The sequence below is a fragment of the Macaca thibetana genome, chromosome 7 (assembly GCF_024542745.1).
Source record: "Macaca thibetana thibetana isolate TM-01 chromosome 7, ASM2454274v1, whole genome shotgun sequence".
Lineage (NCBI taxonomy): Eukaryota > Metazoa > Chordata > Mammalia > Primates > Cercopithecidae > Macaca > Macaca thibetana.
The window spans coordinates 60,399,181-60,426,088 of NC_065584.1; the positions used below are offsets into that span (position 1 = coordinate 60,399,181).

Genomic DNA, 26,908 nt, shown 5'->3' on the forward strand with positions numbered 1-26,908 from the left:
TGATCCGAAGAAACATGAGCTATTACTAATAGGAATTTTGATATGTCATAGGTTGTGATAAGCAAAAATTGTTTTATGACCTAGTAGGATACATGACTTCTGTCATTAGCTTCTCTTTAATTGTCTTTCAAGTCTTGTTAACTTTGGAAAGTAAGCAATTTGGAAGACAATATTGTAAGTGATGCTTGAGATGCTTAATAAATATCTTGTACTCTTAAAATCAGTAAGATAATGAAGATTTTGATCATTTCAACATACTCTAATTATATATTTAGGTATCATAATTACATGTTCAAATTGTTACACATATGAACACTAATTTCTTAATTAAAGACAATTAAGCCAACTTTGTAAATATACCATAATTGACTGAAATGACAAAATTAAGTAAATACTTCCATCAAAGAATATTAGGGAAGGATAAAAATACATTTCTATGATACAATGCCTTTCTATGAACTCTAGCATTTGCTATTTGTTAGAAGTCTTATGTGCATTGTATTCATTTTGCAATGAGAGTTGCAGTGAGACTCTTACCTAAAATAATGAATGTATAAATGTATGAGGTGAGGCAAAAATCCTTATCATGAAATGCCACAGTAGCATCTTGGAATGTGTGTCATTTCCTGTGGCCTGATAAGTTCAATATACATTTATTTCCTCTTGGCGTTGTATCTTTAACATGTACTCTTGCCAGAGGAATTGATATTTGAACATATTTAATATCCCGGGGCTTCTTGGGAATGAGGTATAGAAGTGGCAGTGGTAGATGTGCATTGGAATACTGAGATCCTAGGTTTTTATCGTTTCCTTTACTTAAGGAATACAATATGTGAAAATTGCTATGATAAACCAAAATTTAAGGTATGTCCAAACCTTAATTGATAATTGATAAACGGTGTCTATAATTTACCTCATGGTATTTTGTATACTAGCGGGTTTGTTATTATACTAGATGACTCATGATTATAGTTTCACATGTATCTACATATATGCATTTATATGCTATATAATATGAATATTTATATTTAATATTTGTAATTTAATGATATAAGTATTTATATCATATGCACACACATATATTATTGAGACAATATTAAGTTACTGTGTCTGGTTATTTTATTTTTATTGCTATGTGATTTTGGGTTTTATTATCTGAATGTAAAAAGTAAGTTCAGTGACAAGAAAAAGAAATATTTAAAAAAGATATTTTGCTGGTTTTAATTTGAGCTAGCCAGGTAGACGAAAACCTTTTAAGGGTTGCCCTCAATAGTTCAGGAAGCAACAAACAGACTGAATAGTTTCAATTGTATCACCCATTTTCTTAGAGGATCTGAGTGCAAGTTGTGGGGCTAATAGAGAGATCTATTAGTAGGGGTTCTAATTCATAAGTTTTAAAGGTTTGAGTTCTCTCTCCCCAATCCTTGTGGTGGGAGTGAAATGTTCCCAGAAGTGTCTAAATGTAGGTTTGAATTAAAACAGTCTAATATGCTATTAGGTCAATACTCTTCCTTCTGGTTAACCACATAGCATAGTTTCTTTTATAAACTGTAACAAAATGTTGTTTTCCCACCCTTTGCATAACATTTTCTACAGTAACATCTTTTTCTTTGAATTTTAGGACCTGTCATTCCTCATTTTTTTTCTCCTTCTGCCATCTTGCTATTTCTCACCCACCTTACTCGTATTGCATATCACATGAAGAGTATTCAAAACAATGAGATATCCTTAAGAAAGTGACAACCAAGGCTAAAGTACAAAGTTGGACTTTTTAAGAAATTAAGGACAATACACTGATGCAAATTGAATATATATTCACATAATTTCTAGCTTGAAAACTAAGTGTGTAAGGAGAGATGAACAAATCTTTATCATACACATTGTAATTTTGACGTAGATTTTAATATATCAGTTTTGTAATAAGAATTTTATTTATATTTCACCTAACATATAGTTTAGTGTTTTATATGCAGTTCTCTCACAGTTATAAGGTCTAATGGATTGTAAGTATTGTGAAATATAGCTTCATTTATGTCAGGATGAAACTAAGTATTCATGGGTTTTTGCAGATTTTGATTTTATCTTTACGTGGATAGATGAACTTGTAACATAATTTACTGTCAAACAGCAAACTTTTAGGTTTCTTTTGTTTGTTTGTTTGTTTGTTTTTGAGACGGAGTCTCGCCCTTTTGCCCAGGCGAGACTGCAGTGGCGCTATCTCTGCTCACTGTAAGAGCCCTGCCTCCTGGATTCATGACATTCTCCTGCCTCAGCCTCCTAAGTAGCTGGGACTACAGGCACCCGCCACGACGCCCAGCTAATTTTTTGTATTTTTAGTAGAGACGGGGTTTCACTGTGTTATCCAGGATGGTCTCGATCTCCTGACCTCGTGATCCACCTGCCTTGGCCTCCCAAAGTGCTGGGATTACAGGCGTGAGCCACCACGCCCGGCCAACTTTTAGTTTTAAACTTTATAAAGTTATTTATTAAAATGTAAGCACATTGATAATTTAAATACTGAGTATGAAACTCTTTTATAATAGCAGTTACTTTCAGTACTTTCAGTTACTTTCATAAAGATACATTAAAGTCTTTATGAATTATTCAGAGTAGCTTCTGCATGTTTCAAGTAGTACCAAGTAATGTTTTTATTCAGCAGAATGTAACTTCTGATTGTTCACACTCTGTTGATGGTGCCACTTCTCTCTTCAGTTACCAATGCCCTCCTATTTTCCATCATTCCTCTTTCTCTCATTAAAATTATAGAATTGAAAACCATTATTTAAACTCATGGATTTACAGATAATACTTAGGCAGCTAAGACTATCTGTCAATATATAAATTTCGCTGGGCAGTTAGATTCTTGGTGTTGATTTATAATTTTGGAACAAAGCTGCAGTTTTCATCTATAGGTGCCACAGGTAATTCCCTGGAGGGAGCATAGTGTTGGAGAGTGGGGGCTGTAGAGGTGGCATAGTAGTCCTGACTTTACACTTCACTTTCCTTGGCCTGGCTTTAAAGGTGAACCTCATTGAGGGCAGTGGAGAGTGAAGGGAGAAAAGGTTTATCAGTCAGGGTTCAACTACAGATAATAGAATTCATTTAGCTTGTTTAAACACAAGTGGATTACTCTAGGTAATTAATTCCTTACAAAACATAAAGTAAAGTCTGCAGAGAAACGTCCTAAGGCTATGCTTGCAAGAATAACATACAGAATAATATCACAGCACTTGCCCACCAAGACAACTGCTTCTTCTATTAGAAAAACAAAGTAACCCTCCCTACCAAGGTCCAAGAAAAATATACGTTAGTTATAATCGAAGGATGAAGAAGCCTGCCCTAAAACTGTTGGATCTGTTTCTTAACCATGTATACTGTGATTTGCACCAACAAAAACTGATTCTCTACAAAGCACATCTCTTCCCACTTAATCTGGTTCTGAATTCTTAATACAAGCACATCTCTTCCCACTTAATCTGGTTCTGAATTCTTGATGGTATACCCAAACTCTGTCTGCAAGCTTAGAGCAAGGGAGTCTGGTAAATGTAGATTTTGGCTTTCTGGCCCCTGAACTGCAAGAAGGCCTTCTAGTCAAAAATTGAAAGAGACAATGAGTGTCCAATAAACTGTATCCTTTGGTCATATGGGGCAATCATGTTGAGAACTTTCCTATCCATCTACTCCCATAACCCATTTGTTCTTACCGTCTTTGAACAAAAGTCAAAATAGCTAACTTGCTACCCAAGACATATGTCTGGAAGCTGCCAATATGTTGATGATTATGTCCTGTCATTTCCCTGCTATTTGTGGAAAAGAACACTCTGTTTTACGAAGGTTCTCAGATAGACCTTTTTCATTTTAACTTTTGAATTCTCCATCTTCTCTCTTTTTTTCAAACATGCAGGTTCAATTTTTTTTTTTCTTGTTTTTTCGTCCCAGGAACATTCAGTTCCAAGAAACCCAGGTATTGTTATTATAGGATAACTTTGTGTTTTATTCTTCATTTCCATTTCAATTAGAAAAAAAATCTGGTAGATATGTAAATATGTATAGGAAACTTTACAATGGTGAATAAAATTTAATAATGTGTGCTCAGTTTACCAAGAGTTACAGCAACCTTCTATTTTCACTTGTTCTTGAAGAAAGGTTTTCTGGTCTACCTAAATTAAAGCTACTGGAGTCAATGTCTCTTAATATCAAAGTGAGATTGAGCATAGGCTCTGGACTCAGATGGCGTGGGACTTCCATCCTAGCTTGCTCATATACTACTTTGAAATCTGGGAAAATCATTTTCCTGTCTGCAGCATCAGTTTCCTCATCTGTAAAGTGAGGATATAGTACTTAGTTGATGTGATTCTTAGGAGGATTAAATGAGATACATTAATGAATAATTTGCACACGTAAGTCCTTAGTAAATATGTGTGACTTTCAGTAAAACAAGTCATACAGATACTTTTTGGAATCCTGGAACCACTATTTACTAATTTTGCAGTACTAGGAAACTTAGTTAATATTTCTGAATCTCAATTTAGTCATCACAAATTGAAGACTACAATATATTTACTAGTGGAGTTTACATGAAAACAATTATTGCAAAGTTCCCAATAGAAAATCCAGCGACAAATTAGTTCACATTTCTTATCTTTTTAAGCTGTATTCAAAATCCAAAGAGGTTAAATATAAATTGTTACAATATTTAACCCTGACATTAATCTAGTGGGTTGAAATATTTCAAATGTGTGTAGGAATAGTGTACTGTTAATGCTCTCTGATTCATTGGTCCTAAAATTGGGCTATTTACATGAACATTTAACATGGTCCTCTAATGTATATTATTTCTTATGCCTCCGTTTAGTTTTGCACATCTTATTGATATTTTTCAATCATCTGGATGTTGAATGGAGTTTAAATTGTAAACTGACAGTTAGATGTAAAGGTCATCGACATCTCCAAATCTTGCAAGGTACCCATAAAATATGTTGTTTTTCTTGTTCTTAGTTTTCTAAAAGTAGTTCAGATATTATAGTGGCAAAATGTGAGGTAAAAATGTGTCCATAAGATTGAAAATGTACCCATAGGAATTGGAGATGTTAATTTTCTCTTCCCAGTTCTAGGTGCCTGGAAAAATGCAGAGGGGCAGATGATTCACTCTGTAATATTCCTTAAGCCATTTTAATGTAACTTGTTTTGGGGGGGATTTTAGATTAATTATTAGAAAACACTGTTAGAATTGCACTATATTATGTATTTGGTGTAGTCTGGCTAAATTTACCTGCCAGGAGAATACTTGAATGGTGTAATTACAAACATCTATGTCAAACCTATATGCCTTGGAAGCATCCCATTTTTCTATAATTATGCTGTTGTATAATAGTGCTGGTGTTTTATCCCTTAAATAGCAGGAGTTTATTTGGTTACCTTATGAATAGATATAAATATGACTGTAGTAGAGCACAGTGGAACAGAGCAATTTATTTTTTATTACATTTCTAATACTCGTCAGTGTTTGTAATATTGTTAATTTAGATTATATTCTATTATAAAAAATCATTAAAGGAGTTTCTGCTTCATTTTCAACAAGATTGAGAGTAATGGTGAAAAAAAATTCCCATAAGAAACTCACAAGGAAAAGATGGAAATGCTGTTCCATAGCAACACGTAAAAAATATCCTCCATTTGTAAAATGTGTGATAAATCAATATTGATTATTAAGTATAAAAGTGCCAAATTTAGATCAGGAAAATCTTTTGAAGTTATGGGAGAAACATTACAGCCAACTGGAATATCATCCTGTGTTTATTAACTCTCATTACAAAAAAGGGCTTGGAATATGCTGTATGTCATTACAGCATCTTTACCTACATAAAAATGACATATTGATAATTAAGCTATGATTTCCTGTTTTAGGCTATTAAAGGCCCAGTTTAATTTTTTTAAATGAATAGTGTATTCTTTCCCTCATGAGCTACTACTCAATATTTTTTTTTTTTTAGATTTTTAAAATATAGCATTTCTAATGAATGCAGTTTCATTTATTTCTTTAGTTACTTTTAGTTGTTTCTTCAAGGGCATTACTTTTATTATTTTGCATTTGATTAACAGAGAACATCTTTTATTTACAGGGCCTTCACATTTTAAAAATGTATTTGTTTAATTTTTATTAATTAATTTTTTATTATAAATTGGCTGCTAATTCTGAATTTAGAAATAATAGTTAAAACAAGATAGACATCAATTCTGCTCACAGAAAATAAAGTTTAGTGATAGAGATTATTGAGATGGTATAGTGGCTTCATGGTGTCACCAGGGACCCATTCTTAGCAGGTGACTTCTATCTTGAGGTATGCTCACAATTTAAATTGGATCCTGAATTCCCAGCTATCACATTTGAATTTCAGGAATAAGGAAGAAAAGCTAGAAAGATAAGCTCCTTTAAGGGGCTTCTTCAGAATTCCCACGTGACACTTCTGCTTACACAGTATAGTATATGTGTGTAAAAAAATAAAATAATCTAGCAAGCTTGAAAATGCCATGCTTGCTTGCAAGGTTGGCCTTTGGCTGGCATCTGTGAATCTGGATTTCAAGAGAGGTCCCACCATTCTCCAGCTGATAAGAATGGCTCACTATGTCTATTTTTTTCTTCCTCCTCCTCCTCCTCCTCCTTCTTCTTCTTCTTCTATTCTTGCAAACAATACAGCTTATGCTAGAAATTTGCTTTAGTTTTGGGAGACTGGAATTTTGATATACTGGGCAGAGGGCGCGTAAGTGGCCAGCCCCCAGCAAAAATATTGGGCACTGAGTTTCTAACGAACTTCCCTGGTAGATAGCATTTCCCAAGAGCTGTCATAATTCAACATTAAACATGTCCTATGTGACTCCATAGGGAGAGGACTCAGGAGCTTGTATCCTTTTTTCACCAAACTTTGCCCAAAACGCCTTTTCCTTTTATTAATTGTGATTTGTCTTCTTTCACTATAATATATCATAGTCATGAGTATAACTATACATATGCTTCTTGACTTACAATGAGGTTACATTCCAATAAACCCACTATAAGTAGAAAAAAATGCTTTAATTTACCTAACCTACTGAACATCATAGCTTTGCTTAGCCTACCTTAACATGATAGTTAAACATGCTCAGAACAGTTACATTATCATACAACTGGGCAAAATCATCTAACAAAAAGCCTATTTTGTAATAAAGTGTTGAATACCTCCTGTAATTTATTGAAAAGATCAAAATTTGAAGTATGGTTTCTACTGAATGTGTATTTTTTCACACCATCATAAAGTCAAAAGTCAAGTAGAAAAATCACTAAGTCAAAAAAATTGTAAGTGAAACCATCAGTCAGAGACTGTATAATGAGTTCCACAAAGTCCTCTGTGAATCATTGAACCTTGATGGGGTCTTGGGGATCCCTGACAAACAAGAAAATTTAGTAAATGACTATTTTACTACTTTTCAAGTTATAAAACACGTTTTAAAGTCTATCACAGATGCAGTATAGTTTTTTTATAACTAAGATAAATACTAGTATTTTGTGTTTTTATTAGCATTCTCTTTTCATCAAGGTGGACTGTAAAGTTTTGGTTTGAATAACTGGAAGGATGGAGTTACTACTAATCGAGATGGGAAAGACTGGGAGAGTTGGTTTGGAGGGGAGATCAAGAGTTCATTTTGGATATGTTATGTTGGCAATGGAGAGCAGGCACTTGGTGGCTAAAAGTCTGGGATTCAAAGGAGAGGCCTGAACTACAAATACTAATTTAGGAACCATCATTACATAAATGGTATTTAAAGTACTCCATAAAGTGACTGAGGAAGTGAATGTACAAAGAAAATGATGAGGCTTTAAGGCAGTCGATTGTTCAGAAGTCAGGGAGATAAGTAAACACCACCAAAATAGACTAAACTCATTCTATTTTGGATGCATCGTGGAGTGGAATTTTGTCTAATTCATAATTGTATTCTGAGCAGAATTATAGTGCCAGGAATCAATTCAAGCAACAATGATATATATATATATTTTTTAATCATTACTATGTCTCAGGCTCAGTTATTTGGGCTGGAGATACCAAGTTTAAGAATAGTCCTTGCCTTAATGAACTTACCATTGGTTAAGGCAAAGTCATTGTTTTTGGTCTGATTCTTTAGAAATGGAGCTTGAGATGAAGATTCATGTGCAACTGATTTATTAAGGAAATGCCCTTAGGAGAAACTGATAATGGAGCAAGAAAGCAGGAGAGGAAAGGGAGGAAGCTGGGCCAGGATGTGGTTTCACGAGGTTGGCGTCAGCCTGACACTGCAAAGAAATTGGGGTGTAAATTATGCTGCAGAATTTATCCCATCTAGAGGCACGGGAGCAGGGCTTTCATATTCCACAATAATCATTCATCGGCTAAGAGTCACAGGGGTAGGGAGTAAACTCCCAAGATTTCCCAGGATTTCCCTCTGACTGCAGGTAACTCTGAATCCCTAGTGTTTTCATTTCATGAAAAACAAAATGTCCTAGTAAGGTAACATATAGGAAAGGTAAAGGGTTCTAAGGGAATCAGAACACCAGTTGTCTCCTACAACATCTAAACAGCTGATTTCTAAAGCATGTGATAAGCACTCTCACAGAGGGAATCTCAGAGTGCCATGGCAACAAAGGGGGCAGGACATAATAGAGCTCTATGAGAGATGGAAAGCTTTCTAATAAAATGATATCTGGAGGACCAGAGGGTGTTAACTAGATACTAAATGAAGGAAAAAGGGAGAACTTTCAAGTCAGAAAGGATCCCAGTATATAATAGCACATAGTCTCATGGCCGTGGAAGGACTGGAGCTGTAAAATGGGAGAAAAAGTTTTCTTACCTTCTAAGCATGTCATGGCATTAAAATCAGAGGATGGAACAATAACATTTTGTAAACTTTTAAAGAAATCGAATTCTGATAATGGTGGTTTGGGGACCAGGAGTAATGTCTTGGCCATGCTACAAAATCAAACCTTTCTATGATGATTGCATTAATTTCCAGCATTTTATATTTATAAGCATTTGCACCAAGATGTACCCTTCTCTGTCACCTCTGGTGTGAAATAGTGCCAGCAGGCCCTATCGTAGTGCTTCAGATGCATATAGGAAGTCTGATGCTGTTTAAGGAAAGTACTAAGTTTATCTGTTTTCTCCGATTGTTTATTCACACAAGAGGTGAATACATTCCTCAAAGGTTAAATTCAAAGAAAAGACAAATGCAAAAAAGGATCAGAAAACCTATTGCTATCTGCTTTAAGGCCTGTCTAGTGTTCAGAAATATCATGTCCTCGCCCCGGTATTTTACCTCTGTTTCTTGTCTACCGTGATGGCTCCCTCTTCATCATTCTGTTTTCTGCATAGTGAGTAGACCTGCTTTGTGAATCCCTTGTTCTTCAGACTCCTCCTATTTGTTTATTTATGGTGAGACAGTGTCTCACTTTGCTGCCTGGGCTGGAGTGCCATCATAACTCACTGCAGCCAGGAAATTTTTTTATTTTTAGTTTTTGTAGAGAGAGGGATCTCTCTATGTTGCCCAGACTGGTCTCAAACTCCTGGCTTCAATCCATCCTTCTGCCTTGGCCTCCCCAAGAGCTGGCCAGTCTCCCTTTTTCTGTTACTGTCATGAGCTTCTTATCTGCATATATCTTGTAGAAATATTTCAAATTGCATCTTAGTAGTAGTAGTGGTGGTGGTAATAGTAATAGTAATCATGGTCCCTAATATTCTGGATATACTAGAAAAATGGTTTTTTATGCATAGAGTAGACAATTGTTAAGGTTAATTTTTTTTTTTTGCTTTGTTAGAAAATTGTGGTTCTTTTTTTATAAAAACAGATTTAGAAATAAGTGAGACATATTGCTATAATTATTGTAGACTGATACAATTTATTAAAAATTGTACCTGTATGCTCTAGAGTCCTGTGCCATTCAGAATTCCACTTATTCTATTAAGTAATTCAAAGAGAACCTATTTCTTCTGTAATTTTCCCTGATATCAGTGCAGGAGAAAGGAATAACTTTTATTTTGAAAACTCTAATAAACACTACCTATTAGTAATTACATACCATTGATAGTTCTTAATACTCTTGCAAGCTGGCACTCTGTACCTTTTTAGGTTTAGTTCCCAAGGCTCTGGTGGCAGATCATCCCAATAATTATAGCAGGTCAGGTGATGTTTATCTGATTTTCTCTCAAGGATTCTCTTACTGCTAAAGGATCTTCCTTCAGAGTATAAATAATGCTGGGACAATGCTCACATTGATATGAGTACCTCTGGCTGAACTCCTTGGCAAACAATAGAAAGGAGCTTCAGTGTACAAATCCTCATTCACTAGACATTAATTAAATGGGGCAACCTAGAAGTCTCGGGTCAAAGTTTTTATTGAGTTTGTTGCATCTACACAATATACTTTTTGGATTCAGCCAAGTCTATCTATGCTTCAGGTTTTTAATATTTTCCTAAGACTATCTCAATCAATACTGATTTTATTTAAGGCTATGTAAAAGCAATGATGTTTCAGGAAATATCTATATCTGTATCTGTATCTATATCTATATCTTTATCTATATCTGTAATACTATTGGGAATTGAATAGGCCTAAAATAAGAGAATCTCCATGTTGTTTCTTCAGATTAGGAAGAGTTACCAAGAAAAGTATTTCCTAAACTCTCGTATCATTCTTTTTCTGTTAATGTTATTTTTACAGAAATGAGTTTAATGTTATATTGTAAGAGGATTTAAACACAAATGTAATAATATAGCCCATGTGGTTTGGCTGTGTCCCCACTCAAATCTCATCTTGAATTATAGTTCCCACAACCCCCATGTGTGGTAGAAGGGATCCAGTGAGAGATAATTGAATCATGGGGGTGGTTCCCCCCATGCTGTTCTCGTGATAGTGATTGAGTCCTCATAAGATCTCATGGGTTTTTAAGGGCCTTTTCCAACTTTGCTCAGCACTTCTCTCTCCTGCCGCCATGTGAAAAAGGATGTTTTTGCTTCCCCTTCCCCCATGATTGTAAGTTTCTTGAGGCTTCCCCAGTCATGTAGAACTGTGAGTCAATTAAACCTGTTTCCTTTATAAATTACCTAGTCTTGGGTATTTCTTCATAGCAGCATGAGAATGGACTAATGCAATAGCATATCTGAAATTTGGATGTATTTTATTCACATTGTGAAACTAGGGGTTGTCCCAAACATCCACTCTTCTGTTTTTCCAGAATTAAGGAACTATCAAATTTTAGCTGGGGGAGAGGAAGAAGATGCTATTCAGAGTAAAGAGTATATTTCCCAGCATTTCTTGTAACTAAGGAAGAATAACTATATCATATAAGCAGTGTCATGAGGCAGCTTCTAGAACCTTCTGTAAAAAACAACTAGCAGATGCTTTTTGCCTGTTCCTCTCTCCTAAACAATCTCAAGCAGTAGTTTAGGATACAGCTCAAGCCAAAATTAAATTAAAATAAATTCCAATGAGTACTGAATTAAGTTAAAATAAATTCAGATGAGTTATTTATTCATTCATTCATTCTTTAATATGTAGAGAGTACTTAAGGTTTATATTTTCCTATATGTATTCTTTTCACTGTTGATATGGTTTGGTTGTGTCCCCACCCAAATCTCAACTTGAATTTTATCTACCAGAATTTCCACATGTTCTGGGAGGTAACTTAATCATGGGAGCCGATCTTTCCCGTGCTATTCTTGTGATAGTGAATAAGTCTCACAAGATCTGACGGGTTTATCAGGGGTTTCCGCTTTTGCTTCTTTCTCATTTTCTCTTGCCACCACCATGTAAGAAGTGCCTTTTGCCTCTTGCCATGATTCTGAGGCCTTGCCAGCCATTTGGAACTGTAAATCCAATTAAAACTCTTTTTCTTCTCAGTCTCAGGTATGTCTTTATGGGCAGTGTGAAAACAGACCAGTACAACTGTATTGATAGATTTTAGTATGAAATGGTTTTCTATTCATCGGCTTCTGGATACTTAGCAATTTTCTTTTTAATTTTCTCTTTGAACAATAACAATGTGAATAAAGGTTTCCGTGTATTAGTCAACTTTTGATAAGTTATTTATAACGTATTGAACTAAGTTTCGATAGCATGCCTGTCCTACCTCTAATTTTTTATTAGTGAAGTTTTACTTTGCTATCAACTACATGATCAATTTTTGTAAATATTTAATGCACATAAGAAAAAAATTACTAATCCTGTGGATAGATGACTTTCTGTATATTTATTAGTCTTATATGTTGATTGTAGTTTTTTAGTTTGTCCTGTCTTTCCTCTTAACTAAAAAAGTTGCACTATCAAGAACTGCCTGAATCTCAGAGAGCTGTATTGGAACTTTCTACTGCAATTGCATGTTTGTCAAATTCTTCCCTTTTTAATTTTGTTTGCTTTTTGTCTTTAGTGGCTCTGTACTTTACTGAATACCAATTACAAGTAATATATTTATGCTTTTGACTTTTAATATTACAAAAAGTGATGCCTTTCTCTTCCTGTTAGTTTTTAACAGCAAATTTATTATTAATTTAATCTTAATATATGTATTAAGATTACACATATGTGTATATATAATCTTGTAATGTGATATATATATACACATATATATCACATAATATTATATATATATCACTCCTAATTGGTTGATTGATTTTAGTTTACATAATTCCATTACAACTTTATCCATGCCTTCTTTTCCCATCTTGGCTTCCAGTTTTCTATTGTTCCAATCATTTATTGTTATTAGATGTTAACTGCATGCAAGCTTGTTTTAACTTTTAAATTCAGTCTAGTAGGCTCTTTCAGTGGGCAAATTCAGTCTATTCACATCTAGTCTATGACTGATATAAATGTTGTATCTTACTCGATAGTGGTCTATTGCATAGAATGGTGACTCTAGTTAATAATAATATACTGTTAACCGGTTTCAAAATTAATAAAAGAGTAGATTTCAAATGTTTCACCACAAAAAAGTATTTGAAGAGATGAATTTGTCAATGTGCTTGATTTATCATTCTACAATGTAAACTTATATTAAAACATCACATCATACCCCAAGTATATATACACACGTATATTTTTGGCAATTAAAAATAAAATGAAAATTAAATATGTATTCATTTTAAATTATACATTTTTCTTTTACCTTTGCCCTATTTTTTTTTCTGCCCGTTTTATCAAGTTTATATTTTTTCCACTCTCTTCCCTTTATCTCTTCTTTTTTTTTTTTTTTTTGAGACTAAGTCTTGCTTTATCGCCCAGGCTGGAGTGCAGTGGTGTGATCTCTGCTCACTGCAAGCTCCGCCTCCTGGGTTCATGCCATTCTCCTGCCTCAGCCTCCTGAGTAGCTGGGACTACAGGTGCTCGCCACCACTCCCGGCTAATTTTTTGTATTTTTAGTAGAGATGGGGTTTCACCGTGTTAGCCAGGATGGTCTCGATCTCCTGACCTCGTGATCCACCCGCCTCAGCCTCCCAAAGTGCTGGGATTACAGGTGTAAGCCACCGCGCCTGGCCAACTTTATCTCATGTTTCCTTCCATTAATGAAACTGATTTTTTGCCTGTTACTTTAATTGACATTTATGCTTTTTAAAATGTATATACAAGATACCTAACTGTTTCTCCCACAGGGATACATTTTCCCCTTTCAATTATCCCAAAGTTTAAGATTCCAGAGTAACTTTTTTCTCTCCTTTCCTTTCCTTCCATCCCTACAATGTTACCTCTGCTTTGCATTACATTTCCACCCCAAACTTCTAGGTTTTGCTAGGTTATTACAGATCTTCTTATTCTATGTCCTTTTGGTTTTAAGAAACTTTACTTAGTATTTAAATTGTATACTAATCCGAGGAAATCCTCCTTATTCATTAAATGAGTATCTATTAACTGCCCACTGTGATGTGCTTTTCTATATCTTCTCAAAATCCCAGACCTCAGATACAATTCATTTGTTGGGAGTTAGAGTATTTCAAAGATTTTCATCATGCGGGGCTATTTGAACCCTGAGGTTAACATGTTTGCATAGCACTGAATATTTTTATTTCACCCTAGAACAAATGAGCTCTTGAATGGGTATGGGCTATTGGGAGATATCCCTTTCCCTCACCTTTTTCAGTAAATGTGGATGTTATTCCGCTGTTTTTGAGCTTTCGGTGCTGGAAATGAGAATCCTGAAGACAAACTAACCTCCATACCACTCCAGGAAAATCAGTTAGAATTGAATTTGGCTATCAGTCACAGAAAAACCTGAAGAAGAAGTAAACAAGAATTTTATTTTTCCCCATATAGAACTCCAGGGCTATCAATAGTTTAGGTTAGGTAGGTATAACTCCATGGTGTCAGGATTTCAGGTTTCTTCTATTTTACTACTTCTCTGTGCTTGATTTTCGTTTCAAATCGGCTCACTGTTCAAATGGAAGCTACCAAAAAATGTGCAAAACATGAAGGGCTGCTTCCCTATAAGGACATTTCTGCTTGAAACAACAAGAATGTGGCTAAATGGATGACTGGGAAATGTTTTTATCTCGGGCAGTCATGTGGCGATTAATAATTTGCGGTGTAAGAAGAAGGAAATACTTAACATTAGGGAGTGACCAGGCCCTATGACATTACAAGTTAGTCCCTTTTTCCTGGAAGGCTGAACAGTTTTCTTTACAGACTTAGAGGTCACAGTTTTTATCAGAGTATATATGGAGGTTTCTTTTCTCATCAGTTAGGCATATGACTTGGTAAACTCTCCCAATGTGTAAATTTATATCTTTCTACTACTCAGGAATATTTTATTTCAGTATTTATTTCTTAAAAGTAGAGAATAAAAAGGGAGGAAAAATTTTCTAAGTGATTATTTGCATTCCTTTCTACTTCTATTGTTTACTTTTCTCTTTCCTATGTTTCATTTGAGAATTGTTTCACTTTTTAAAACTTCTTTATAATAAACACAATATTTGCTTCTGGTAAAGTAAATTAAGTATAAATAAGAATTTAAAGTACAACTTAAGAAAAGAACACATTTCACTATCCTCTTTTTACTCCCAGTCTCATTTACAGAGCTTTGTATGTTTCCTTGTGTAATTTTAATAAACATTTAGTAATATGTACACACACAAATATACACACATGCTATTTTTACACAGATGAGAATATTCTCTGTTTCTTGCTTTTTGTCTTTTATAACTTAATAATACATTTCGTATTTTATTTTTTCTAATGACTGTATTCAGTTCAATTTTAGAGTCAGTTTATAACCACCTCTCTATCATTTAGCATTTATATCATTTCCAGTGTTACAGTTTTACACATACAGTAGGCTAATTTCTATGCATTATTTTGCAAATATGTTAGTAAGGTAAATTTTAACCAGATAATTGCTAAGTGAAAGTGTGAGTATGCTTCCATTTTTGACATAATTTACACAATTCTCCTTTTCTTCTTATGGGTATATTAGTAATACATTTATAAACTACTTGAAATCAGAAATTATGCCATTTTCATCTTTGTGTATTCCAGATATATAGAAGATTTTGAATAAATATTTGGTATTTCTTTTTGTGATTTACAGATTTTTAAAAAATTCATCTCTTAATAACATTTTTATTCCATTCACAATTAAGGGCAAACATGGTTATATTTATACAGATATTTTAATTATGTGGATAACTTTTTAAAGATACTTTTTATGCCATTAGATCATACATTTTAATTAACTTCATATGAAAATAGGTATATATAATGGCAATAGTATAGGATTTGTGTTTTGATGATTCAGTATTTAGTTTCATTTTCCATGTCACAGCATATGTGTTTGAACAGAGGATTTCTATCAGCTGTTTCTCAACCTTAAAATAAAAACAAACTAAAATATACAGCGGTGCACGAAGGGAAATAAAATCAAATTATTTTTACTTTCTATTTTGTATCACTTTACAGTATGAGCGTGTGGCTTTTATTCAGGTTTTATACACTAAAATACACAAAAGTTGAGTTGAATACCAGTCATTATTGCTAGCAAGAACGAAGTCTGTTGTACACAGCTGTGTTTAAAAGAATGGTATTGTTTATAATGAAATGTTTTAGATATTCAAAATGTTTTGGCAGTTTACTAGAAATGTTCTCCTTGAAAAGTTTACATATTTTTTTAAAAATAATTATTGATGTAAAGTGAATACTAATGATCAAAATAAACAAATCATTTGTGAGCTTATTACAGCAAAGCCATCAAAGAAAAAAAACTCTTAAACAACCAGGTGTTTAAAATTATACATAATTTCAATACGCCATTATGGTATTATGTCTAAACTATTCAAATCAAATAGGAAATTTCAAATAAAAGAATGAGGCAAGTCCAAAAATAAAATGAGAACCTACTTGAACTAAATAAGTAAAATAATCTTATAAGGTTTGGAAAATATGAAAAACAAATTTAAATGTCCAACAAAAAGAAAAGTTAATCTGTATTTTCAATGTACTACTGATATTTAACTCCCTTTATGTTATAATTTATATTGCCCTCCACACTGATTAGGCAGTTGATGAATTCTATGCAATTGAATTCAAATTACACACACTGTACAATGATGACATTACATTAAAATTTTTTAAATTCAATCGTGTCTGTAAACTTTAATTTTTTTTTCAATAATTTGATGGGAGAGGCAATGTAGCAGCTCTAAATGCAAACTCTTCAAATGAGTGATTGCTATTTGATTTATCTGTGGGGAAACCAACCTAAAGTAACAATCTTTGTTGATGCTTGCTCAGATCAGGTGGACCAAAACAGCAGGAAGTGCCTCTGACAGATTCCAAGACTCAAGTGTCTTCAATGAGACTTTGAGGATTACAAATATTCAGCGACACCAAGGAGGCCGGTATTACTGTAAAGCAGAGAATGGCTTGGGGTCCCCAGCGATAAAGTCAATCAGAGTGGATGTATACTGTAAGTAAATTTTCCAGAAAACTATAATTAAGCCTAGTACGGATTTCCTTTGTCCTACACGTCTATGGTTTTCTCAAAAAACGTAGAGTTCTGTTTAGTTGAGAATGAAAACTGTGTAAAATAATGATAGCTCCCTTAAAACATCCCTGAAGAAAGGAATCTTCACTAGAAACTTTCATAACTTCTATGATATAATACATATTCATTGTAGAACACTTAGGAACAACATTAACAAGAAGACAATAACCATGGGTAATCCCACCAATAACTAGTGTTTTAATGTATAAGTTTTTTATCTTTATATATACATATATACATGCATTTTTATATTTTTATTAAAATAAGATCATGCTGTATATTCTTTAACTTATGTTTGTGAATTTTACCTACATGTGAATACAGCTATTCTTTCTTTTTTTTTTTTTTGTACATCATACAAACAGAGCATTATGAATTGGCCTGTAAATGACCAAAAATCTCTACGTATAGTCTGCGTTTGGTCCAACTCTGTTAAAAGTAATCAGCACCAACCCTGGACAGTGCTGTGCCACCTGAAAAGTGTTTGTTGATTTATTTTTGTTCTTAGTCTCATTTTCCTACATTTTGCTCTTGATGATAATATTTTAAATCTTTTTGGTCTCCTTACTTATTTCCCCACCAAAACAAAGCAAAGCCCTACATTTAATTTGGTCTTTTGCCCAGGTTTTTCTATCATTTCATTATGTTTTTACAAGAATTTGCATTTTAATTTTTAAGTCTCTAGTGTAAGGTAATTATTTTTCTTTTCTTAAAGTAATTTAGACATAAGTAACAAGTGAGGATGTTGTTTTTCTGCCTATCTTCCTTTCTTTTCCCTTTCCTTTTTTTCAGTGCAGGATAGGATGTTACATAGTTAGGAAGGGGCTTGAAATTATACATGGTCTATTTGTGAGATGCTCTGCTGAATCTCATTTAGTTATTCAGATGACTGAGAAGTGTGTGATAAAGCAGCACTTGGAATTTGCTTTCCACTTTCAGATACCTGCTTTCCTTCTGGAAAGGATGGGCGAGAGATCCTTGTTTCATCCTCTCTGATATCTTCTATTTCCTAAGGCACCTTCCCCCTTATCCCTCAGCATAATTTGGAAACCTTCATCCCCTGTACTACCCTTTCCTTATTGTGGTGCACAGGTTGACCATACCTGTATACTACCCAAAATAATACAGCCCCTGGCTTCCATTTTCCTGACCAAATATTTTCAGTGTTTTTGTTCATATGCAATTTTAAATTAGATTAAGTTTAATTTACAGAATTGAATACTTTTTGTAATATAATAGTCTAGAGTACATACTTCTGCTCTTTTAGTTATTGTAGTTTAAGTCATTAAATTTTAAAATACACTTCTTCAATACCTTAAACACAATTCTAAAATCTAAAAAATTCTGAAAACCAGTGGGCATGTTTTATTTGTAACTTTTGTAAGCAAAACCTGATGTTAGCTAGTGTAGTGTCAAAATTTGACCTCAAATGACTTGAATAGAAAAGTAGAAAAAAGCTTTACACTCCTTATTTACCAGACTTTGAATAATCACGTTTTGCCCAGGAAATGTGTTTGATTACAAAATATAGCCAAAGATCCAGCTGAGTGTGTTATATAATAGATGGCATGTATACTATATTACCTTTCTAAAATCTGAAAATTTCTGAAACACATACTCCAAAGGTTTTGAATATGGGGTTTTTGGCTTGCATTTCTACAACAATAGGTCTGATAATTTAAAATTTGTATTGCTGGGTTAACAAGTTAAATATAAAGGGGGAAAATTCACATTTTTAGAGACTTAAAAAAGTTTTTCTCTTTTTTCCTTTTACTAGAAAGCCTTTTTCATTGCTAGTCTCCATTATCCCTTCTCCTTTCTACCTGCTCATATCTCTTGCTCTGCAGACTGGGTTGTGCCTGAGTGCCTTATTCATATCGCACACCTTACTGGAAATAATAGCACCGTTCTCTCCAGGTTTCCCAAACCCTGCTAGCCTTTTAAAGTTTGACTCCTCTTCCATTCAACCATGCCTGAAGACATTTGTTTTGTTAACCTTCCTTTTCTTTGACTTCCTTTGGGGTTTTCTCATGCAACCTCAACTTGACAAGCATCTCGTTCTATGTTATTTCAGTGAAATATCACTGTGATGCATACCATGTTGAAGTTCTATTTTCAGTACATGTTTGGTGGCTAGGATTTATTAACAACTGTCTAAAATTGTACCATTTGAGAAAATAACATGATGTTAAGTTCCACACTCTATGAATAAACATGACATCTCTCTAATATGAATTTCCCAGAGAATGCCTTACCTTTAGCGCCAGAGATCTTTCTACTCTGTGGATGTAAACATACATTTAAAGTAGTTATGCCTATTTTTGAGGGCTTGAATAAATGAATTCCTTCAGATAGTAAATTTTCAAACATGCTTTGAGTGATAAGAACACTTAACAACAGAGATCACTAGACCTATCTAAGGAGTTCATGTGCTCCAAATACAACCTTGATTGAAGCCCAGAGTTTTTCGGTTCAAGTACATTTTCTCTACCTGAATTTCTATAATTTAAAACATGCTTTATCGTTGCTGATAAAGACATGACTACTGTATTCATGTTATGTTTAAATTTGGCAATGTTGGTGTCTAAATTTGAATTATAATCCTTAAGATTTATTTGTGCTCTAATTTTGGTTGGATGTTGGACAGCTTAGTTGAATAGATACTCATTTATATAAACTACAAGCAGGTGAATGACTTAATTTATTTCAGGTACTTTTGCTTTAATTATTTTAGGAAATACTGAAAAAAAAAATAGGACTTTTTTTTTCTGTTTGGAATCATGCCTTTAAAATCATCCACTGCATTGTAGGTTTCTGTTTCTTTTTCTAAACTGATTTCACATGTGGTACTTTCATCACCATCGGTAGAACTTGGAAAGAGGATATGCATAAAAACAAAATACACTCATGCAAAATCGGCAGTAAAAAATATTTTTACAACACCAAGCTGAGGCAGACTATGACTTGGATTTACCAAAAATAATAACTAATAATGTTAGAATTTATTCTTGAATCCCTTGTAAAATATTATCTCTAAAATCTGCCCCATAATCTATTGATGTATAACAACACATAATGTAGATATTAATGTAATGCATCAGTAGTCTTAGAGAGTTTTTATAATAGTGAAAATGGGTATCTCTCATCAAATCCCACGTTCTGATACAGCTTTCTACCTTTAGAGCAAAAACCTTCCTAAAATAAAATTACGTGCTAACCAGTCATTATTTTGATGAGGAAATGTAGTTTCAGGAAAGGAATTTAACACAATGGTGAATAATATAAAATGAAATGACTTTCTTTAGATCGATATTTTGAAATCTTTGTAATAGCTATATTAACATTTTTATCACTTTGAGAAAGTTTATGTATCTTTATTGGCGACTTTTTCCCACATAATTTTCTAAAATTTCATTTAGGAGAAAATATTAAGCTATATAGATTTTATAAAGGAACTACAATATGCATTTTTTTTATTGTGTTAATCAAGAATACAGTTTGAAAAATTAGTATAATCATGTTCCTCAATTTATAGGACCTATAATTTTATCATTTAAGAATTGTAAAAGCATTCCAAGAGTTTTAGGAAATATAATTTATTGATAAAATATATTTATAGGCTGGTAGATTTTATAACCAGTGACTTAAATTTCTTTCCCAAATCTGATTTGGTTATTTATGTAAATATTTCTGATCAAAAGCTAACCAATTACAATTGTTTTTGGTTGGGGGAAATTGCTTCTGAGTGTCTTCTGAATGTCTGAACATAGTTTCCCCCATGCCCACACAAATCTCATCTTGAATTGTAATCCCCATAATCTCCACGTGTCAAGGGAGAGACCAGGTGGAGGTAATTGACTCATGCGGGTGTCTCACGATAGTGAATGAGTTCTCATGAGATCTGATGGTTTTATGAAGGATTCTTCCCCACTTCGCTCGGCACTTTTCCTTGTGAAGAAGGTGACTACTAGCTAAAGAGGGGCTCTTTCCTTTCTGTGCTCAGCACTACCGCCTTGCGAAGAAAGTGCCTTGCTTCCACTTTGCCTTCCGCCATGATTGTAAGTTTACTGAGGTCTCCTCAATCATGCTGAACTGTGAATCAATTAAACTTCTTTCTTTCATGAATTACCCAGTCTTGGGCAGTTTTTTATAGCGGTATGAAAACGGACTAATACAATTAGTATTGTCAGAAAAAAAAAAAAGGAAAATACTGCATTCATGTAACAAGAACAGGAAAACACAAACAAGGGACTTTCAGAGGATATAAAATAGCTCTTACAATATTAAAAGTGATAACATAAAACAGGGGAAGGGCTGGGAAATAAAACAGTAAAACAAAATTTTACAATCAAGTGGATACTACATAAGAAAGAAGATAAGAAAATTCGTGTTAATCTAGCAGATCTAACATTAGAATAATAAGAGTTCCAAACGGAGTCAAAGTGAAGTTTTTTTTTTTTTTTTTTTTAAATTAAGAATTTCCTATCATAGTTGAACATGTGTTTTTAATTATAAAGCTATCGCTGGATCCTCAACACAATGGAATAAATAAAATCTTCACCAATGCACTTATCAGCATACAACTTCAAAACATTAAGAAAAAACCGAAGATCTTAAAAATGTCCAAAGAGTTTTTATTTTTTCCAAACTGCCCACATATAAAAAATTAGGAATCAAAATGGCACAGGTCTGCACAATGGAAATCTGGGGCCAGAAGGCAACTGAGTAAAGCTTTTGAAATTCTGAAGAAAAATTATTTCAACTAGAATCTTCTGTACAGCCAGGCTATTTTTTTTTTCAAATATCAAAGAAGAAGAAAGACATTTTTAGACCTATAAGATTTCATTTTTTTTGGCTAATGCACCCTTGCTGAGGATACTACTTTTATCTATTTTCCTCCAAAACTAAGAAGTAAACAAAAAAGAAAGAAATATCATCCCCAAAATAGGAAGACTATGTATAGGAAAATACTGAAGTTAATCTAAAAATGATAAGGAAGCAGGATGGCATGACAATAGCAGCTTGTCATACTTTGAGCTTCAGAAGCAACCAGGACAGATTGAAGCTGGAATAACGATGCTTACCTGATATTTTAGAGATGAATTATCATGGAAAGCTTAATAATATGGTAATGACAATTGGATACAAAATTGAGTATACAAAATGTGAGTTATTAAGGGAATGTAAGAAACTTTATTAAATGAAATGTAATCTAAATATACTACAAGGTTCAGCTGTAAAGATTGCTTGCAGAGTCGTAATACCAACACTTGATTTAACCACAAGCATGCTATAAATATATAGCGGATGAGGGAAGGTTAGTATAAGAGTTAAATGCTTCCTTTCTATAAGAAGAAATCAGCAAGACAATATGAAAATGAAAAGTAAGTCTATAAATAGTTCAACACTTAAAAATATGAAGGCAAAACCATTCATAAATAGTTAAGAGATGCATTAGAAAAGGTTGCCTCTGGGTATTGGAAATGCCTAAGGTTGTTTGATGTATCATTATTTGGCTTTTAAAACTGCACTTGCATAGTTTGATTTTTAAAAAATTAATAAAATATAGATTTGAAGATTTTTACCTTGGAGGTTCTTGTTATTAAGCTCCCTGAAGTCAAAACCGATTTCATTCCAAATTTTTAGCAGATCATTATTAATTCAAAAACTTAAAACTAGATTTATACTCACACTTTATTTATTCATAAGAATTGGTATTCCTTGATATTTGACACCAAATAAAGTTGACTAAAAACATATTATCTCCTATATAAAAGATAGGCAAATAGCACAGGGAATGTTGGTGCTACATTCTGATAACTAATTTTTCTTCTAAACTTTTTGGAATAAAACTCTTTAGGTTAATTTCCACTACAGTTTTCTTACATGTTGTTTAGAATAAAATATTTTAAAAAATAACTTTGACTTTTACATCATTCATTGAGTAGTATTCAAAATATAGCTCCACTGAATTTTGTGGGGCTAAAAAGGAACTTATTAAATAATTTGTACCTTCAGTGAGTCTAAAGTACTTAAGAAGACAAAGTGAAAATTTAATTCATTTAAATGGTTTACAAATGTGAAGCAATAAGGTTAGTAACATAAATTATGCCACACAACAGTGAATGATATGCTAATGACCCTGAAAATATAGTGCTGGAAGTAAAAGGTTACTGTGGCCTCTTATGAAAGAAGTAGGATTTACATTGCAGTTTTAAGGATGGGTTTTGAAAGAATTCTCCCTGACATTTCTACACATCTTTTGACAGCTTGTGCCAGGTACTCTCTTTTTCAAGAGTGCTTGTGTAACAAACAGCCTTGGGCAATAGAGATAGTGCCTGCCTTTAGGGAAGAGGGCAGATTTGTTTCCTGACCAGGATAGTAAAGATAATATCTTTATTATCAGGCTTTCTTGCAGGACCTTTATAAGATGGGGAGCTTCCTGAGCTCAGGGTCCCTTAGCTGTGTCAAAAACCAGTGGTGTGCATGGCATTCACCTGGGCTGCCCAATATATTGTCCCTATGAAAATTAAGGCGGGAAAACCTGTGAAAACAGGAAACTTTTGAGGCTTCAGTAATGAGGTCGTTTCTCTCAGACCCAGGAGTCTTGTGTTTTCAGTTAGCATCCATGAAACTGTGGCAGGCTAACATATTAGCCAGCAAATAGGGAAAATGTCAGACCCCTCACCATTCTTAACAGAGTAGTGGGGAAGGCCAAAGATATCTTTTAATGGGTGAGAAATTTGATTTAAGGCACAAAATAAGGGAGAATAATCCCACAGAGTTTAGGGACTAGTGGTTAAGATGGTGGGTTTGGAGGAGAAATGAGAGCTTAAATTGAAAGATAGACTGTTAATTATGTCATAGTTATGTTGAACTTTTATTGCCAATGTTTTTACCATATGAATGATGATCTGCCATTTATGTAAGATGCAAAATAAATAAACTGTAACTTTTTATTTTTATTTCTTTTTAGAGACAGGGTATGCTCTGTTACCTAGGCTCCAGTGCAGCAGTGCAATCATAGCTCACTGTAACCTTGGACTCCTGGGCTCAAGGGATCCTCCTGCCTCAGGCTCCTGAGTAGCTAGGACTACAGGCATGCATGATGGGGTCTTGCTGTGTTGCTCACGCTGGTCTCAAATGCCTGGCCTCAAGCAGTCCAAAGTGTTGGGATTACAGGCATGAGCCACTTGTGCCCAGCCCCTGCAACTGTAATTTTATAACTGTAGAACTACTGATGAGAGTCAGCATTATCCTAATACTGATACTGCTTCATTTGTCCTCTCTAAGAAGCAATGGCCACTTATTGAGAACCCTAAAATCTGTCTTTGGAGGAAGAAAGAGTATATCCTAGGTAGAAAAAAAAAATGGTGTCATAGAATTTAATGTGCTTATTCCCAAATATATTTGTTACCTTTAGATTTTTGAGTACATTTAAATAATTTTCTAGGAGTGTGTTCATCTAATCTTTTCACTTATTCTTAGCCATGACTGTGTGGTTCATAGGGTAATAGAGGTCATATAACTTTAAAGGTTAGGGTTTGATTACAACTTATTTTTAATTCAAAAAGGAATTAGACTGAGAGCCATTAGCTTAATAAGTTTTTATGTGTGCAGACACTGTTCACACATGAGACAAATCTTTTCCAATATCCATTAAACATGTTGTAAGCATTCTTATTTCTGAAGCATATCCCCTACTTTAATGTCACTTAGGTAGATTGCTGCATTTCATTATGTTCAGAACAAGCAGTGATATTTTTGGTCCTTGTCTGATAGATTTATTACGTTTTCACCTGGGAGATTAGTATAACATTATCAGTTTATTCTACAAGGACAATTTACCTGTGTTAAAATTATAAACCAAGCAGCAAAATATTATTGACAATGAGTTTATTTTTAGTGGAACCATCATGATTTTTGGACAGAAAAGTTTAGGAAAAGTGCTAGAATGACTAATGGGAATTCTGGAAACATGAGAAACCCTGGAAAAAAAAAATCCTTTATGTAAATCCTATTAAGCATAATTTTCTCACCTACCACCCATCCTCCCAAAACATCAGTCTTGGGTTTGGAAGGTCTTAATAATATTTGATGTGGCAATTAAAATGCTTATTGAAATGAGTTGCTGTCATGCAAATTGCCCTATTAATAACATTTGAGACAGGATTTCACAATTTTCTGAATTATACCGATGGAGTGCTTGCTTATCAGTGTTATTTACAAGTGGGACATACAACCAGTCTAATTTCCAAATAGTGTTAGAGTTCCTAATAAAAGAGCTTTGTCAAAAATCCTATTACATACCTGTTTACTGATTCTTATTCAGGAGACATTAGAGAAGAATTACTTTTAAATCAGTTTAGTCCTATCTCAATTATTATCCATTCAGTACTGGTCAAATGCACCCTCTTAAGATGCATTCAAAGAGCACCTACTGGAATCTTCCTGAATCTCACAAATACACAATCAGAATGGCAACTGGTAGCTTTCCCTCAGTTGCTCTGCACCTGTTCCTACTGCCTTTAGGTCCCTCATTCAACCTGATTCTGAAAATCTCAGGCATTCTATCAGCCCTCTGAGCTGGAGAGCTGGGAAGGCCACTTCAATTAGTCTCAGTTTGCAATATTAACGGATGACCTACAATATGAAAAACCCTCTACTCGTACTACTGGTGAGAGATAAAAAAAAATACAAGGCTTTTGCCCTGTAAACCTTGTAATCAGTTGGAGACATGAAAAATAGACGTAAAAGTATTTTGGTTAAAAATTAGGTAAGTCTAAAAAATTTATTTACATATCAAAAGTACTAAGGGAGAAGTGATGCGTGACATTCCTTAGAAAGCCCTCTCACTAAATATGTTAAGGAATTCAAAAAAATGGATATAATCATTATATCAGTCTGCATTTAATTTCTAGGTTGTTACTCTGGTAAAAACTATCCATTCCTGAGCAAACATATTCTCAGGAATACGTTTGTAGTGAAAGCTCGTAGTGTTTTTCATAAAGATAGAAGGCCATTAGAATGTGTGACTGTGTTTATACTTTTGCTCTTATTGTTACCAAGATATCTTTTAAAATGTTCACATCTAAATTTCGTAAAGGTTCTCTTTCATCTAAAAATTATTTATACATTTTGTCATTTAAAAGAGGTAAATCTGTGGTTAAACTGAATAAAAGGCCCGTAAGAACACAGACCATGGTCTGGGTGGGATTCTCTAGCCAAAGGTTAAGCGGCAGGCAGATGCTCCTGCTGAGTCAGCCAGAGAATGGAGATTGGCATCCAGTGTTCTGATTTCCAGGCAGTCCATGGAGCCCTCTGAATCTAGCTTTCTTCCTAAGGGCGAAGTCTGCTATCATCAACTCTGTATTGCATACACATTTCATTAAAAAAAAAAAAAAAAAATGTTTGGAGAAGGTATATAATTTGTACAAGTAAAGTGAGCTAATAAAATGGTTTGAATATAAAAAAGAGAGGATGTTTAATGTGTTTTTTTTTTCCCCATGTATTTTAAAGTCCACATTCTGAGTCACACAGAAGATAAAGTAAAAGTTTGAAAGGTAAATTATTGCCTACTTAATTATTTAGCACTTGAGGCCATACTTTCTCTGAATGTATTCAGAATACACTGTACTATCAAATTTAAATTTATAACAGTTTCAAGAAAACCTGGCCACCTTTGATTTTGCTATTTGGTCTATACCAAGTCAGGTCAAGAAATTTGAAATACCCATTGTTGACTGGTGTTACAGGATAAGGTGGAAGGATTCTCCTAAAGAGTAAAAAAGCCATGAGATTCATACAAAATAAGAAGCTCTTTAAACTTAAAATTATTTCTACCTCCAACTTTAAGGCAAGAGTTTATTTTATTT

At 33.7% G+C, this 26,908-nt stretch overlaps 1 protein-coding gene across 2 annotated transcripts in view; it reads left to right on the forward strand.

Moving 5' to 3' along the window:
• MDGA2 (MAM domain containing glycosylphosphatidylinositol anchor 2) overlaps positions 1 to 26,908 on the forward strand; it is an 830,171-nt gene that overhangs the window by 441,606 nt on the left and 361,657 nt on the right. For both annotated transcript variants that reach the window (XR_007727541.1, XM_050798601.1), the window contains exon 3: positions 16,781 to 16,955. Coding sequence is in view for 1 of the 2 variants with exons in the window: in XM_050798601.1 (XP_050654558.1) it covers positions 16,781 to 16,955 (175 nt within the window). In the remaining variant the exon portion in view is untranslated. The remainder of the gene's footprint in view (positions 1 to 16,780; positions 16,956 to 26,908) is intronic.